The 16,408-nt window shown below is 46.1% G+C and overlaps 1 protein-coding gene across 2 annotated transcripts in view; it reads right to left on the bottom strand.

Annotated features, from left to right (window-relative positions):
• PRKCB (protein kinase C beta) overlaps nucleotides 1-16,408 on the bottom strand; it is a 234,733-nt gene that overhangs the window by 120,066 nt on the left and 98,259 nt on the right. For both annotated transcript variants that reach the window (XM_034420612.3, XM_034420613.3), the window contains exons 4-5: nucleotides 5,082-5,193; nucleotides 981-1,109 (exon numbers count right to left, since the gene is read on the bottom strand). In XM_034420612.3, coding sequence (XP_034276503.1) covers nucleotides 981-1,109; nucleotides 5,082-5,193 — 241 coding nt within the window. The remainder of the gene's footprint in view (nucleotides 1-980; nucleotides 1,110-5,081; nucleotides 5,194-16,408) is intronic.

Below are 16,408 nucleotides of genomic sequence, written 5' to 3'. Positions count from 1 at the left end.
CTTTAAAGTAAAGGTAAAAGTTCCCCTCGCACATATGTGCTAGTCGTTCCTGACCCTAGGGGGTGGTGCTCATTTCTGTTTCAAAACCGAAGAGCCAGCGTTGTCCGAAGACGTCTCCATGGTCATGTGGCCGGCATGACTCAATGCCAAAGGCGCATAGAACACTGTTACTTTCCCACCAAAGGTGGTCCCTATTTTTCTACTTGCAATTTTTACGTGCTTTCGAACTGCTAGGTTGGCAGAAGCTGGGACAAGTAAATGGGAGCTCACCCCATTACACGGCGCTAGGGATTCGAACTGCTGAACTGCCGACCTTTTGATCCCTATCTTAACTTTAACTTAACTTAAATTATTGCAAGGAACTGATAAGATCTGTTACTGCAGTTAACTCTTCGAAGGACTCTTGCCTGCACTTTTTGGTATGTGAATGGAGATAAAAACAGGAGATAAATAAAGAGGTTTTTTTCATGACAAGGAGTCTGTTCCCTGTTGCTGCTAAGGCTGGGTCAGAACAATCCCTTGCAGCAAAAGGGATCCTTTCCAGAGGTGAAATGTTCCCGATTCGGATTGGATCGCCCGATCCAGTAGCGATGGCGGCGGGTGGTTCGGAGAACCGGTAGCAAAAATCCCTCCCCACCCCCATGCCCAGCCGTGCAATCATCAGAGGCTTTTTATTTTATTTTTAAAAGCATTTTTTCTACAATCTCTTCGGCCAAAAAAATGCTTTTAAAAGTAAAAACAAAGCCTCTGCCGATCAGGCAAGTCAGCTTGGATCGTCAGAGGCTTTTAAAAGCATTTTTTATACAACCTCTAAGAAGTTGTAGAAAAAATGGTTTTAAAAGTTAGAAAAAAAAAAGTTGGCCATGCCCACTCAGTCATATTATCACCCCACCAAGCCACGCCCACAGAACCGGTAGTAACAAATTTTACATTTCACCATTGATCCTTTCTTCCTGGTATCACCCAAAAGCTGGACTTACCGATAACCGTCAAGACCTCGTTCTCAATGTCCGCCTTGATGTGTATCCGGCCTCGGCGCTCGGTGTGGTCCGTCCCACAGAGACTTGGCACGTTCATCACACAACGCTTGTGCACATTCATCATGCAGGCTGAGGCAGAGAGAGAAATGGTGTCAGCCCCAAACGGAAGACCAGCCAGGTGGGGGGTTGCACTGAGAGACCCTCTGCTCGTTCCTGAAGACAAGGCTGGGGGAGGCTTGGGGCACTTCTCCAATCTCTGGAGGGCCGTCCTCGGGAAGCAGGCAGGGCCTTAGCTGCCATCGTGCCCAAGGGCAGGACAGAAACTAATGGGGAGGAACTTTGCAAGAGATCTCCAAATTCAATTCCTTCAAAGGAAGGAAGATTTTCTGACTCTCAAGGGCTACCAAGCAATGTAAAAGCTTCCTGGAGTCACTGGGGCTCTGTCTACTCCAGACAAGAGTGGACAGCCAAACATCTGGGATGATCTGAGGATTCCTGCCCTGGACAGAACAGGGGCTCAACTAGGTTTTCTAGAAGACAGTGATGGTCTTGGTAGTACAGGGGTTTAAGGCACCCTGTTATTAAGCTGGTTATTAAGACCAGCTGCCTGCAATTACTGCAGGGTTCGAATCTCGCCAAGGCTCAAGGTTGACTCAGCCTTCCATCCTTTCTAAGGTAGGTGAAATGAGGACCCAGATTGTGGGGGCAATAAGCTGACTTTGTATAAATATACAAAAGGATGAAGGCTATTGCTGAGCACATTGTAAGCCGCCCTGAGTCTTCGGAGAAGGGCGGCATATAAATCAAAAAATTAAAAAAAAAATTAAATGGTTAATCTTTTCCAGACCAAGTGCCCAAGCGCACACGTGTGCGTGCAAATATGTGCACCCATGCCTGAACCTCCAAAATGCAATGTGCATGCAGCCCCCTACATGTGCCCCACCTCCCCGTGCATGCACGCATGGCCCCTACATGCGCCCTGCCCTCTGTGCATGTACATGCACCCCCCACATGCCCCCACCCCCGTGAATGCATGCACCCCCTCCCTGCACGTGCCCTGCCCCCTACGCATGCACCGAAGAGACCCAAAGACCAGCTGGCCGGCAGGAGGTGCGTGTTCATGCGCAGTGAAGCTGAACTGAGGCGATGGCTCACGTGCCATCAGAGAGGACGCTGTGTGCCACCTCTGGCACACGTACCATAGGTTTGCCATCAAGGCTATAAGGTATCTAGGATTCTGCCATGCTATTTTGGCATGCTGGGAAAATGCTCTTTAAATCTGGAGCCCCTCAAAGGGCTAATAGGTACTTCTTTTCATTGCACTTCCTTCTGTCTGTTTTTCCAAACTGTTTCCTTCCCAGGGAGATCTAAGATGAAATACTGTCGGGTGGGGGGAGCAGGAGGCCATGCCCTCCCACATGCAGATTGCGCCCTACCCGGCTGATATTTAAGAGCATCCACAGAGCAACTCCTGCTTCAAACATTAACTGGGGTTCTTCTCCCTGTGGAGCCCCTGGATTTCCTAAAAGCCTGGGATATTCCAGGGGTGCAGCCTTTCTCTCCCGCCCAGCCTGTTCCTTCCTTGGTCTCTGGCATCTCACTGCATTAGGTAGGTGGCTGCGGTTCATAAGGTGGACACTAGGGGGCTCCCTAAGCTCATATTTCGTGACTGCTAGCCTACCTTTTCTGCATTGGGAGTTTTCAACTTGGAATCAGAGAATCCTAAGGGTGGAAGGGACCTTGGAGGTCTTCTAGTCCAACCTCTGCCCAAGGCAGGAGTCTTTGTACCATCCCGGACAAATGGCTGTCCAACCTTTTCTTGAAGACCTCCAATGATGGAGCACCCACACCTCGGGAGACAAGCCATTCCAGCGATTAATTGTTCTCACTGACATGAAATTTCTCCTTAGTTGCAGGTTGGATTTCTGTTTGATAGTCTTCCACCCATTACTTCTTCTCCTGCTCTCAGGTGCTATGGGGGATATCCGTCTTCTGTATGACTGCTCTTCAAATGTTGGAAGACTTATGTCACCCCTATTACTTCTCTTTTTAGGCTGGACATCAGGGGTGAAATGCTCCCGGTTGGGACCGGATCATCCGATCCGGTAGCAATGGTGGCGGGTTGTTCGGAGAACTGGTAGCAAAAATCTCTGCCCCCCCCCAATGCCCAGCTGAGCCGCGCGATCATCAGAGGCTGTTTTTTTAACTTTTAAAACTATTTTTTCCTGCAATCTCTTCAGCTGAAAAAATGCTTTCAAAAGTAAAAAAAAAAAGTTGGCCACGCCCACCCAGTCACATTACCCCACCACCAAGCCACGCCCACAGAACCGGTAGTAACAAATTTTACATTTCACCACTGCTGGACATACCTGGTTCCCGCAACTGTTCATCATATGATTTAGTCTCCAGGCCCCTAATCATCTTTGTTGCTCTTCTCTGCACTCTGTCCAGAGCCTCTGCATCTTTTTTTGTATAATGGTGAGCAAAACTGGGTGCAGTATTCCAAGTACGGTCCCACCAGTGCAAAATGAAGCGGTACTAACACTTCACATGATCTTGGTACTATCCTTCTGATCATACAATCTAGGACTGCATTAGCTCTTTGACAGCTGCAATACACTGCTGGCTCATACCACAGTGGTTGTCTACTAGCACTCCTAGATCCCTCTCACAGTCACTACTATTGAGCCAGGTGCCACCTATTCTGTACCTGTGCATTTGGTTTTTCTTGCATAAGTGGAAAAAAATCTCACTTTTCTCACCACTAAACTGCATTTTGTTGGATAGGACCCAATATTCCAGTCTGTCAAGATCCTTCTAAATCAGGGGTGTCAAACTGGCAGCCCACGGTCCAGATGTGTCACACGCAGGCCAAGCCCACCCCAGCTCTGCAAAGGGGGGAGGGAACATCACAAAATGTCACATGAGAGCAATGTGATGCGGTGAGTTTGACAGCCATGTTCAAAATCTTATCTTTTAAACTATTTAGGCTATTCCCCCTAGCCTGCTGTTAGCCAGTTTGATGATTTCCTCTTCTGTCCCCTCATTTAAATAATTTATGAGAAACTCAACAGGTAGTCATGTTTACCTGTTTCCCCGTACTCTTTAAGAGGGCTGCTCCAGCTTAGTCAGTGACGGGACTCCCGGTAAGACAGTCTGTGGCTCTATGGGCTTTGCCTGGCATTCCCTCAGGTAGCAATCCCAGAGGCAGGAAACCTGAGCCCCAGGCACCATTCGCACAGGGACCTTCTGGCTCTGATTTGTGTTGAGGGTCTCTACCACCACGAAGGGATGAAGCTGTCTGCAGACTTTCTTGGCCAAGTCTTAGGAAGAAGCTGTGAGGCTGCCCGGAGAAAGCCACCTCTGGCCCTTGACAGTCCAATCCTAACCCCCATGGATGGCTGTGCCCCTGTACTAATCAGGGAGTAGCCAGTCCTGTGCAGCTGGGCTGGTGGCTTGTGCGTGGCATGATAACCAAGCATTTCAAGGAGAGAGGAGTTAAGGCAGGGGGGGGCTCTGGAGGTTACCCCTGACATCTGATGCCCCTGGCAGCTTTGCTCCGCACATTCAGTGTAGGAAGGAGAAGGCTGACACACGCTTTGTGAATCTAAAGGTGCTTTTTCCAAAAGGCAAGTGGACTTTCTTGGGTTTTTTCCTTTGAAAACATTTCACTTCTCACCCAGAGAACTGAAGAAACTTCTTGGATGGAGAAGCAAAACATCTTCAGAGGGAAAAAAAAAACCAAGGAAGTCCATGACCTGGATGATTCAGGATCTCCACAGACATAGGATTGGGAAAGGACCCCCTCACACAGTACACACAGACTCCTCACCTGCAACAGGTGAGAGACAAGACTGTTGGGCGCTTCCTTGCAATCACACCCCTCCCCCCCAGCCCTGTTTCCTCCGAGGCAGCTCTGGTCTCTGCTCATTTATCGTTTTCTCAGGATGTAAGAGCTGCAGCTGCTCAGACCCACAGCTCCCCCACGCAAGGAACCCCTCTGTTCCCGGTTCTCCCCCTTGCTCCCATACGCTCAGAAGGAGAACAGGTGAATGGAGCAGGGTGTTTCCCTAGGACCGGACCCGGCCAGCTGGGACTTACTGTCACATTTCATCCCCTGGTGGAGAAGTCCATACAACAAGGAGCCGCAGTGATCGCAGAAGGTTGGGCTGGAATATGTGTGGATTTTGAACTTGTGTTTGCTCCGAGGGTCCTAGAGGGAGAGAGAACGGTCAGGTCAGGTCAGGTCAGGTCAGGTCGGGGGCCCCTCAGCAGGTTCTCCCAGATCTATAAGTAACCACCTGCTGGCATGCAACATTACTAATACAATTACTGTATTTTTCAGAGTATAAGACGCACCTTTTTTCCCCCTAAAAGGGGGTGAAAATTTGGGTGCGTCTTATACATTGAATGTAGCCCCACCCACCCTCTGGCCCACAGACTTTGGCCTCTGCCTCCCAGCAATTTACCTCCTTGCAGCAAGCAGCAAGAAGAAACAGCCCCTTTCAGCTTCAGCACAGCCTAATTAGCACAAGTTGCTAACATCCGATCTAATGGACTTTGGATTGGCCTCCTGACTCTCAGGCTGCAGGGATTGCTATTGCCTATTGCTGCGTGGGCCTCTGCTGCTTGCTGCAAGGAGGTAAATTGCTGAGAGAATATTTTTTTTCCTTGAGCTAATCAAGTTATGCTGAAAACGAAAATGAAAGTAAAGCAGGCTGTTTGCTGTTTGCTGCAACAAGGCAAAACTGCTAGGAGGCAGATTTCTTTTTCTTGTTTTCCTCACCAAAAAAGGTAGGTGTGTCTCATAGTCCGGAGCATCTTATACTCCGAAAAATACGGTACTGTTCATGCTGGAAACAACTACTGCACCTTTTCATTCACTCTCATTCGGTTGGGTACAAAATAGATGATTTTTCATTTATTTTTCTGAAGAGGGAGGCATGTTCAGTGACCCTTGTATGGGTGCGATCTCCTCTCGCTGGGCTTCAGTCCAGAATGGCTGGAATCTCCCTGACTGACCCCAGAAGGAGAAGCATCCCTTGCACCAGGAACTGTGGCCAGCAAAGGAGGCTTGGGGAGGGGGATTGAAAAGACGCCCCATAAAGCAATCCTAGTGTTATCGGTGACTGAGCTCCAAAACATGGATTTGACATAAATTGGAAAGCATCTTTAAAATGTAGAGGAAACTCTTTTTGCCATGGAAAAAATGCTGGGGGAATATGAAAGTTCTGATCTTCACCATTATCTATCCTGCATTTTCATCATTCAAGGACAAGTGGTGCGGTGGCCTAGAGGTGGAGCTCTCGCCTCACAATCAGGAGACTGTGAGTTCGATCCTAGGTAGAGGCAGATATTTCTCTCTCTGGCCACAATGAGACTATATCTGTTGAATATAACTCCACATTGGCGACAGGAAGGGCATCCGGCCAGTAAACACTCAGCTCCGTTCAGTTGCCCAGCTTCCACCCCACAAAGGATTAAAAGGAGATTATAATTTTCATCATTCAAGGCACTTTCTCTGTAGTTGGCCATTCTTCCCAGGAGCCTGATGCAATATCACAGTAAAGCTGCTCTCAAAAAAAAAAAAAAAAAAAAAATCGAGAGGGGGAGGGGGCAAAATCAGGCCTCCCACCACCACCACTCAGCCTTCACTGTGGGCTGCTGTCAGGAAGCAGCAACCGCACTCAGCCTGTGGCCAATGAGTGGGACTCCATGCCTGTCTTCACATGAGCTGCATCCACCCGGGAGACCCCCTTCTGTAAAGAGGAGCTGCTGCACCCCAGACCCTAAACTTTTTTTTTTATTTCAACACCGTCCAGATTTCACTACTCTGGAAAGCAAAATTGTTTCGTGCCTATGACAACACTTAAGTCAAGTCTCTTTATTTCAGTCATTGACCAGCTTTTAACCTTAAAGAATCTAAATTTTTTACCAGGCAGGTTGTTTATTGGGAAGGTGAAAGGCGAAAATCTCACATCCATCACTTCACTGAGCACTTCCTTAACACGGAGAGCAAATTGGGCTGAGGCCCTCTGATCCAAAAGGCACCAGACTATTGCTTACCCATCTTTTCCCAAGCTTTGGACTACAATTCCCATCTCTCGTGTTTTAGTCCCAATATCTGGCACACATGAGCCCAGAAAGGTACCCTGCACGTTCATTCTTACAGTCAGACTTCGTGTGACCTGATAAAAGGGCCTGAGGAACAAGGGAGAAGCAACAGGAGGAAAGCGATGCAGCCTCCTCAATGCCTTCTGAGAAGAGAATGATCAGTGTAGGCGATTCTTAGCAAAGGTACCTTCAGGACAAGGCATCAAGGTTTCTCTCCATCAAGTTCTTTTCCAGTCAATTGTGCCCGCACCCTGCTTGAGCCCACAGCAGAAACTCCACTGGAAGAGAGTGGGCAGCCATTTCTCCGGAACGGTCTACGGCACTGATGGCTAACCTTTTTGCCATTGTGTGCCAAAAGTAAGGGGAGCACGGGGGGTCACCCATAATTCTATGCACCCCGCACCCCTTGCGTACGACCCCCCCTGCCCTACCCCCACTTTTGGCACACAATGGCAGGGCGCGTCCAGCAGGCCTGTTTTTCACTCTCCCCAGTTGGGAAACGGACCGTTTCCGGCCACCGAAGGACCTCTGGGGCGCGGGGAAGGCTGTTTTTGCCCTCCCCAGGCTATTAGAAAGCTCTGGAGCCTGGGGGAGAGAGAGAAACGGGGCTTCCCCCCCTCCCCACAGAGGCCTTCTGGAGGCCAGAAACAGCGTGTTTCCTGACTTCCAGTGGGCTCAGAAGGCCCGAAAATCAGCTGGACTCAAGTGCCCACCAATATGGCTCCGCGTGCCACCTGTGCCATAGGTTTGCCATCACAGGTCTAGGGTCTCCTGCTTGAGTAGGGGATTGGATTAGAAAACCTCCTAAGGCCCTGCCTCGCCAGTCTTCTCAAGATATCAGAACTCAAGAGATGTAGGCAGGAACTAAGATTTCCTGCTCAAAATGTTTGATTAAACCATTGCAGACAGACCCCCCTCCCCAAATCCAATTCATCATCCAGCCAATCCCGAGGTGTGAAGATGTTACTGGAAACTCAGGCCGAGAAGGTGATAAATGCCAGTCTCCAAGGCAACGCTGCGGCTCTTCTCCAGACTTTCCCCCTCCCAAGATCCCGAAAGTTACAGCAAAGCAAAGCAAGGAATAGAAACAGAAGCCCCATAAAGAGATTCCCCCCAAGCCTTCTCCCTCCCACCAGAATGACAGCATCCCTATAGGAATCTATGGGCCTCCAAGGTCTCTTACCTTCTGCTATTCTGTTATTCTGCTTGTTTATGGAAGATGTCCCTTCACAGGGACACAACCTATCTAAAGAGGCTGCGAGATGGATCCAGTTTTATGGAAAGGGACATGCTGATTGAGCAAAGCAACACAGGAGCAGGCAGAGGCCAAGGTCAAAGGCTCTGGACTTGGATGTCTGTCTGTCCCAACCAGCAAGTCAATGGCTCCTCTGCTTTGGGAACCGAAGAAAGTCGGTATGAAGGAGAGTGGAGTGAAATCCTTCATCTGCTAGGATGCTCCTGTGCAGCCGAAGGTCCAGAAAGGAGGCTGGAAGTGCAGTTCAATGCCTGTCTACAACACTCTCACTCCTGAGGGGGCTACACAGATTACACACACCCACACCCATGATGGGTTGCTACCGGTTCGCGAGGACCGGTAGCGATAAATTGGCAAGGGTCGACAGAACCGGTATTAATTGCAGGCTGGCCACGCCCCCGAACCGATCCCCATCCCACCCAATCACTTCCTTTTCCTCCTTGCCACCTGGGCGGCTTGCCTGCCTAAGCTGCCTTCCCACTGGTGCCTGCCCTGCGCCCCAACTGAGCTGCCGCCTCCTGCCTATAGATAAGTTGCGCTACACCCCACCCCAGCATGCTGCCCCACCCCCACCGGGCTCACGACCTTACCTTCCCCGCCCCTTACAGGAATCCCCCCCCCCGCATCCTGTTTTGGCTCCCAGGGATGCAGGGAGGCTTGCTAAGGCCAAAATGTGTGTGTGTGGGGGGGGGTGCCTAGCAAGACTCCCTGCAGTCCTCTGGAAGCAAAAACGGGCTGGGGTGGGGGCTTCAAGGGAGAAAGAAACAAAGAAATCCTCACTGTTTAGGGAGATCCCCAGGTGCACTGAGCTTGAGTTGAGAGCTTACTGTAAGTCCTGCACTAGCTGTCTTTGCTCAGGCTAAGCTACAAAACGTTTTTCCTCACTGTTTGGGGATCCCCACGTGCACTGAGCTTGAGTTGAGACCTTATTGTTCAGTGGCTGCTGGCTATCCTTGCTCAGGCTAAGCTAATCAATAGTGGAGCTCTAAGAATGCCAGATGATCAATGGGCATGTTCTGAGTTTCAAAACGTCTGGTTTTTCTTCCTCCTACCAAAGACCTTCTGGGGTTCTTCACAGGAAGGGAGAAAGGAGAAAGGGAGGGAGGGAGGGAGAAAGAAAGAGAGAGAGAGAGAGAAGAAAGAAAGAGACAAAGAAAAAAAGAGAAAGAAAAAGAAAAAGGAAGGGAGAGAGAGAGAGAGAATGCAGGTATCTCTTAACAGAGGCTTGAACTTGCCTGAAATTAGATCAAGCCCTAAATCACTTAACCCAATGTATCAGATTAAATTGTTATTGAATTATTTTTGTATATATACTACATTCTCTTATGTAATTTAGTGATGGTGTAAAATTAGTCTATTGTGTCTCAAAATAAAAGGGAGATCAAAAATCCAATTAGTGCCATGTAAATTCTGGAATCCCCAGAGACCTTTCCCATTGTATTTATTAAACAAATTTATATAGCTACCCAACTCATATAGTGACTTTATCACTTTCATGTTCCTTTCATGTAGTTGTCAATGTGTCAATCTCCTTGCTACTCTATCTCCTCCACCAAAATTCTATTATAAATAATATTACCACACATTACAGCTCTATTTTGTGTATTTGCACCAGTAATTTTCAGAAAAAGATTTATTCCTCTCTTGCATAGTTATTTAGAAGTAGCTTCATATGTCAGTTTACTTTTACCATTAAAAGAATGTTTTGTTGCATTATATGACTGCAAAAGCCTTTTAGCAGTTTCATGTAACAGGAAATATCCAGTAACAATTTTGAAAGTAGTTGTCATAGCCACAAACACCCTCCCCCCAAAAAGACAGAGAAAGAGAAGAAAAGAGAGAAAGAAAGAGGAAGGGAGAGAGAGAGAGAAAAAAACAACTCTGTGCTATTATTTTTAATTGTTCCATTATTTATCATGTGTTAATATTTTACACTGTCCCTACACCTAGAATGATTTTACTGCCTTTCTTTTGCCCAGGGCTACCACATATTTTTCAGGGATTTACATGCATTCAATGTCCAGAGCATAAATATGTGCGTGTTTATTTTGTACATCAAGTTGCATAAGTCCATCTTAATATGCTATTCCTGGTATGTGATGTTTTGTATACATATAGAGAAAGAAGCACTCTTGTGATCTTTGACTTTTACGCTTGCTGTCAAACATCAGCCATAATACTAATTACTGTTTTGAACAATATGCACGAATGGCTATTTTATATCTGAAATTATGACTGAAATATTTCTGCACCTATATTGGTTCTCACTGTCAGGAAGTTTCTCCTTAGTTTTAGGAGAAAAATTAACTTCTCTCTTTGTTCAGTTTCCATCCATTGCTTCTTGTTTTGCCTTCTGGTGCTTTGGAAAATACATGGCCTATACATTCTTTGTGGCAGCCCCTTAAAAACCTGTTGCCTATCACACTCTTGGGCAAAGCATGTGAGCCATTTCCTCCTTTCAGTGGTCCATGAAAGTACATCTATAGTATGTAGATAATAAAGTTGAAAAAAGGTGAACAACATTTTTTACAGAATTATAGATACGTTGAGGCTGTGTGTGACAAGGAATGGCTAGGAGGGGAGGGGCCAGGCGAGGGATCCCTTGACGTGAGTGACATTGAATTGGCCACGCCCACCCAGTCACATGACCATGAAGCCACTCCACCATCACATGACCAAGCCACACCCACAGAACCGGTAGTAAAAAAAATTAGAACCCATCCCTGACACACAGACACCCCAATTCAAGGCTTCCTTTGTGGGAAGAATGGTCTGTCCTGCCTCACCGGGTTCTTGCAACTCAAAGCAGAAGGGAGGGGAGAAACCTACCTGCTACCATGAGGGAAAACAGTTTAGGCCGCAGCTCTAAGGCTTCATGAGAAAATGAGATTTTGAAGTGGGATTAGCTTGAAGGCTAAGAGGCAACTAAAGTGATGGAATCGAATCCCAGGGCTTTCTTGCCGATGAGTCTGGGACAACATAATCAAGGTAGCAAGCCCTCCAGCCTTAGGGAGACGGAGCTCTAATGGAATTTCACCTTCTCAAACTGCTGAACGGAGATTCTTCGGGCAGCGGCTTTGGCAAAGTTAATTGCTTCAAACTCTACAGGGCCTTCAGTCTAAAGCAACCTTGCCTCTAATTCATTAATGTTCCAGATGCTCCTTTTAATGGCTGGGCTGACAACTGAGTAATGAGAAGCCAGGGGAAAAAAAATGGGGGTTAACAACAATTAACCTCTTTTCAGCAACCGTCAAACACTCTAAATCACTAATTAAGCTACAGTATTCGGAGAAACATCTCTGCTTCCAAGGAAGATGACAGTCTTTAAGAGGCCAAGCAACATGGGGCACTCCAGTGGAGGGTCAAGGGTTAAGTTTATGATGGGCTCCTTCACCCTTCTTGACTTCTGGGCTTCTTGTAAAGAAGGTGAACGAGATGGATTTAGGCTTGATCAGAGGTGGCTTCGCATAAATTAACAACCGGTTCGTCCAGAATCAAAAATGTGAGAGCGTGTGCACACACATGTGCTTCACTTCCTCATGCACGCCTTGCGCACATGCGCGCTGCATCGAAAACACAGCAATTGTATAGGACAGGATAGCTTTGCATGTGCATGTACCTTGCACACATGCGCACTGCATCAAAAACATAGCGATTGTATAAGTAGCGATAGTGCCGCGCCAGGTGGGCAGGCCCAGCTGCTCGCCGTAACTACCGATTCGCCCGAACCAGTCCAAACCGGCTGAATCCCACCCCTGGTCTTGATCTAGGAGGCATTTCAGATGAAGCCTGAGTAACACCACCACACTTGGAATACTGCCTCCAGTTTTGGTTACCATATTATAAAAAAAGATGTTGAGACTCTGGAAAGAGTGCAGAAAAGAGCAACAAAGATGATCAGAGGGCTGGAAGCTAAAACATACTAAGAACGGATGCAAGAATTGGGTATGTTTAGTTTAACAAAAAGAAGGACTATGAGTGACATGATAGTAGGGTTCCAATATTTGAGAGGCTTCTAAAAAGACAAGAGGTCAAACTAATTACCAAGCATCTGTAGGCAGGGCAAGAGACAATGGATGGAAACTAATCAAGGAGAGAAGAATGCACTCTAGAACTAAGGAGAAATTGCCTAACAGTGAGAACAATTAACCAGTGGAACAGACGTTGCCTTCAGAAATTGTGGGTGCCCCATCACTGGAGACTTTTAAGAAGAGACTGGATAGCCATTTGTCCAGAATGGTATAGGGCAATGATGGCTAACCTTTTTGCCGTCACGTGCCAAAAGTGGGGGTGGCATGGGGGGGGTCGTGCACACGTGTGTCCACACCCATAATTCAATGCCCCCTGTGCCCCCCCACTTTTGTAATGGCAAAAAGATTACTGGTGGGCCTCGTAGGCCCATTTTTCATCCTCCCCAGGCTCCAGGGGCTTTCTTGGAGCCTGGGGAGGGCAAAAACGGCCTCCCTCACCCCTGCCTGGAAGCTCTCCGGAGGCCGGAAACTGCCCATTTCCTGACTTCCGATAGGCCCAGAAGGCCCGAAAATCAGCTGGAGCTGAGCTAGGGCGATGCTCGCATGCCTGCAGATATGGCTCCATGTGCCACCTGTGGCACACGCGCCATAGGTTCGCCATCACGGGCATATGGTCTCCTGCTTGAGCAGGAGGTTAGGCTAGAAGACCTCCAAGGCCCCTTCCAACATTGTTATTCTGTTAAATACAGTCCAGCAAACTGATAGCAATCAGCAATACCACCTGAGTCAAGAGGCCAAGGTCTTTGCTGGCCCAGAGCCTCCAGCTCCCAATAGCAAAATGTGAACCAATTCCCTAGTCTGGGCTGTGTAAAAAAGCCAACTATCCAGGTATCCAATGAGCAACTACCTCCACTGCACCGGAGGAAGGACTTGTAGCATAGTTTGGGACATACGTCTCTGTCTTTAACACTGCCCGCCCCTGAGCCCTGATGACAACAGAGTGCGAGACTGTGGTTTAGAAAAACAAATTAGGGATATTTTAAAGCATGTTGCAATATAGTGTACTCGTTCCCTGTCCTTCAAAGCAAAGATTCCCAGGCAGTTTACAACAATAAGTTTGGGAATGAGAACCATAGTAATAAAAGGATAATATATAAGTCAGAAAGGCACAAAATACCCAGGTCCCTTTGGAACATCCTGTCCTCAGTGCTGGGGAAAATGCAGAGAGTGGCTGCTTTGCCAGTCCAGCCATATGAGGGGCTCCAAGACTGCAGGAACACAGTCTTCCTTGGCTTCCAATGGGCTGTTTTGTTACGGGGTGGTGGGAGAGGCATCAGAGACAAATAAGTTGCTCTCAGCAGCAGAAACAACCCCAGGGTTTCCTTGGCAAAGATAGAGCCACAAGTTGCTGAGTCCCAACAGAAATGAAAGAAGGGTTGGCTTGTGTCTTACAACAAGATTTATTGAAGATCAGTAAATGCCAATGTGCATTGCCCTAATGGGTAATCTAAACCAACTCATGGAACCCATGTGCATATTAAGATAATCTGTTGCATTCATTCATTACATTTGTAGAATAATCAGGTGGGATGGATCATTGGAAATCTTCTATCCTGGCTTCTGGGGGAGGTGTGGTGAGTTGAAGATGTCTCCACAAAAGTAGACCGTGAATATTACTCAGTGAGTAGACTTGGAACCATTCCAGATATGGAGATGACAGGAGATTGCCTATATGTGCTCCAGATGTTGGTCCTCACAAGAGACCACAAGACAGCAGTTTTCCACACCTTGAGTGCCAGATGATGATGATGGGTCAGCTATCTTGCTCACAACTATGGGAGAAATGTTTAAAGGACACTATCTTTGTCCTTTCTAATCATTTTTGGAAATTGCATAAAAAAACACCTTAAAGCTATTAGAGGCCTTTAGAACAACAAATCTGAAAAATAATTGGGTGAGTTTTATCTTCAACTCTGAACAAAAGAAAAATTCATTATAAGCTTAAATAATTTGAAATAAATAGAAAACACTAAGTTTTTGATCTACGAAAGTTATAAACAGATTAAGGATCCAGATAAATTTGGAATATTGACTTCTACCATAAGATTTTGTAGTAAATTATAAAAAAAAAAACCTTGTCAGGGAAAACACTTATTTTGGTTATTCTGGTTATGCAAGTCAAAACAAAGATAATTTACTTTATGATTTTAGAAACTGAGCACTAAGCTGAAAATTCTAAACAAAAGTGGGGGGGAGAAGCATATTCTTGATGTCAGTTAATAATGGAGCTTGCAAAATGACGCAGAACCTTATAATATCTGAAACATGAAAGGATAACTTTGAAGAATGGAATCTGAAAGCAGTAACTATAGTATCAACGTTGTCAGTCATGATGTCTGTTTCTATGGACAGACTATGTCCAAAAGATGTTAATGAAGCAGTGACAGATGTGGAACAAATTTATCTGGTAAGACAGAGAACGTAGCAAAAGACAGGCCAAATGACAGATCAAGAGAATGATTTGAAAAGAATGCTGTACAGGTAGTCCTTGACTTACAACCAGAATTAAACCCAAAATTTCTGTTGCTAAGGGAGACATTTGTTAAGTGAGTTTTGCCCCATTTTATGACTCTTCTTACCACAGTTGTTAAGTGAACTACTGCAGTTATTAAGTTAGTAACACGGTTGTTAAGTGAATCTGGCTGCCCCATTGACTTTGCTTGTCAGATGGTCGCCAAAAGGGATCAGATGGCCCCAGAACAGTTAACCGTCATAAATATGAGTCAGTTGTCAAGTGTCTGAATTCTGATCACATGACCATGGGGATGCTGCAAGGGCCGTGTGAAAAATGATCATAAATAACTTTTTTCAGTGCCGTTGTAACTGCGAACAGTCACTAAATGAACTGTGTAAGTGGAGGACTTCCTGTACTGGATATACAAAAGAAACTGGTTGAAGTTTAAAAATAAAAAGGGAAATGCAAACGATAAATCAAGCGTATGACATGGAAAACGTTTTCGTATTACAAAAGAGGATTGTTAAAACCTTTAAGGAAATCTGTGCAATTGGACAAAGAAGAGTTGAAGAGAAATAAAAATCCTGCAACAACTTTTGATTGAATTGAAGATTAAGACTCTTAGAAGTAAAAAGAAGGAATGCAAAGTTAGTTTATTTGATTTAAGGTTAAAATAAGATTATTTTTGGCAACCCTTTATAGACTTTTTGCTGATACCAGAAATGAAAAGTTGATATTTTATGTATTTGTTATACATAAGGAATAGGATATTTTCTTCTCTAAGGTTAGTTTGTGCTAGTTTTTACTAGCACAAACTAACAATTTGTTTTAATAACAAATATATATTTTTTAAAAAAGTCTTCTATCTTCACACCATCCCAGACAAATGGCTCTCCAATCTTTGTTTGAAAGCCTCCAGTGATGGATCATCCAGTCTCGGAGGGAGGTTCTTTGCTGCTTTGTAGTTCTCATGGAGTGGGAAACCTTCCCTGGGTCAATCTTCTACCCATTGGTTCTTCTCCTAACATCGGGCACTATGAAGAATGAGTCCACAATCTCTTCCCTAATCCTTAATTTTTTTTTCAATATATTATAATCCCCTAATCCAGTGGTTCTCAACCTTTTCTTCAAAACTGACTCCCTTTTAGATACCTCTTGTGACCACGGACCCTCAAGACTTACTTAAGATTTAAATCATAACATTTCGTCAAGCCTTTGTGGGCCCTCTGTGATGACATCATGGACCACAGGTGGAGAACCACTGCCCTAATCAATCTCTTGATGATTGGAAGATCACTTATCATGTCTCCCCTTAGCCTCAAATAAAGATACCGAGAGTCAAGATTGAATTCGTTTATGCTTCCTGTGAACATTATTGCTTTTCAACTTGCCAAAGAACTGGGGTGAGGGAAGGGGTAGAGGGAGGCTGTAGACTTCAACTGTGAGAACCCAGGCCCCACCAAGGACACTTTCTGCAGGTGTCGGCCCAGACATGAACTGTTCTCAAAACAAAAGAATGATTCATAATTGGACAATGTGACCTGGGGGAAGGGAGAATCTATTCTTTAACTAT

Source organism: Pantherophis guttatus, chromosome 14 (genome assembly GCF_059756535.1).
Source record: "Pantherophis guttatus breed Tessera chromosome 14, ASM5975653v1, whole genome shotgun sequence".
In the NCBI taxonomy this organism is placed as follows: Eukaryota; Metazoa; Chordata; class Lepidosauria; order Squamata; family Colubridae; genus Pantherophis; species Pantherophis guttatus.
Note: the sequence above shows the minus strand (reverse complement) of the source record. Positions and strands in the feature narration are given on the sequence as shown.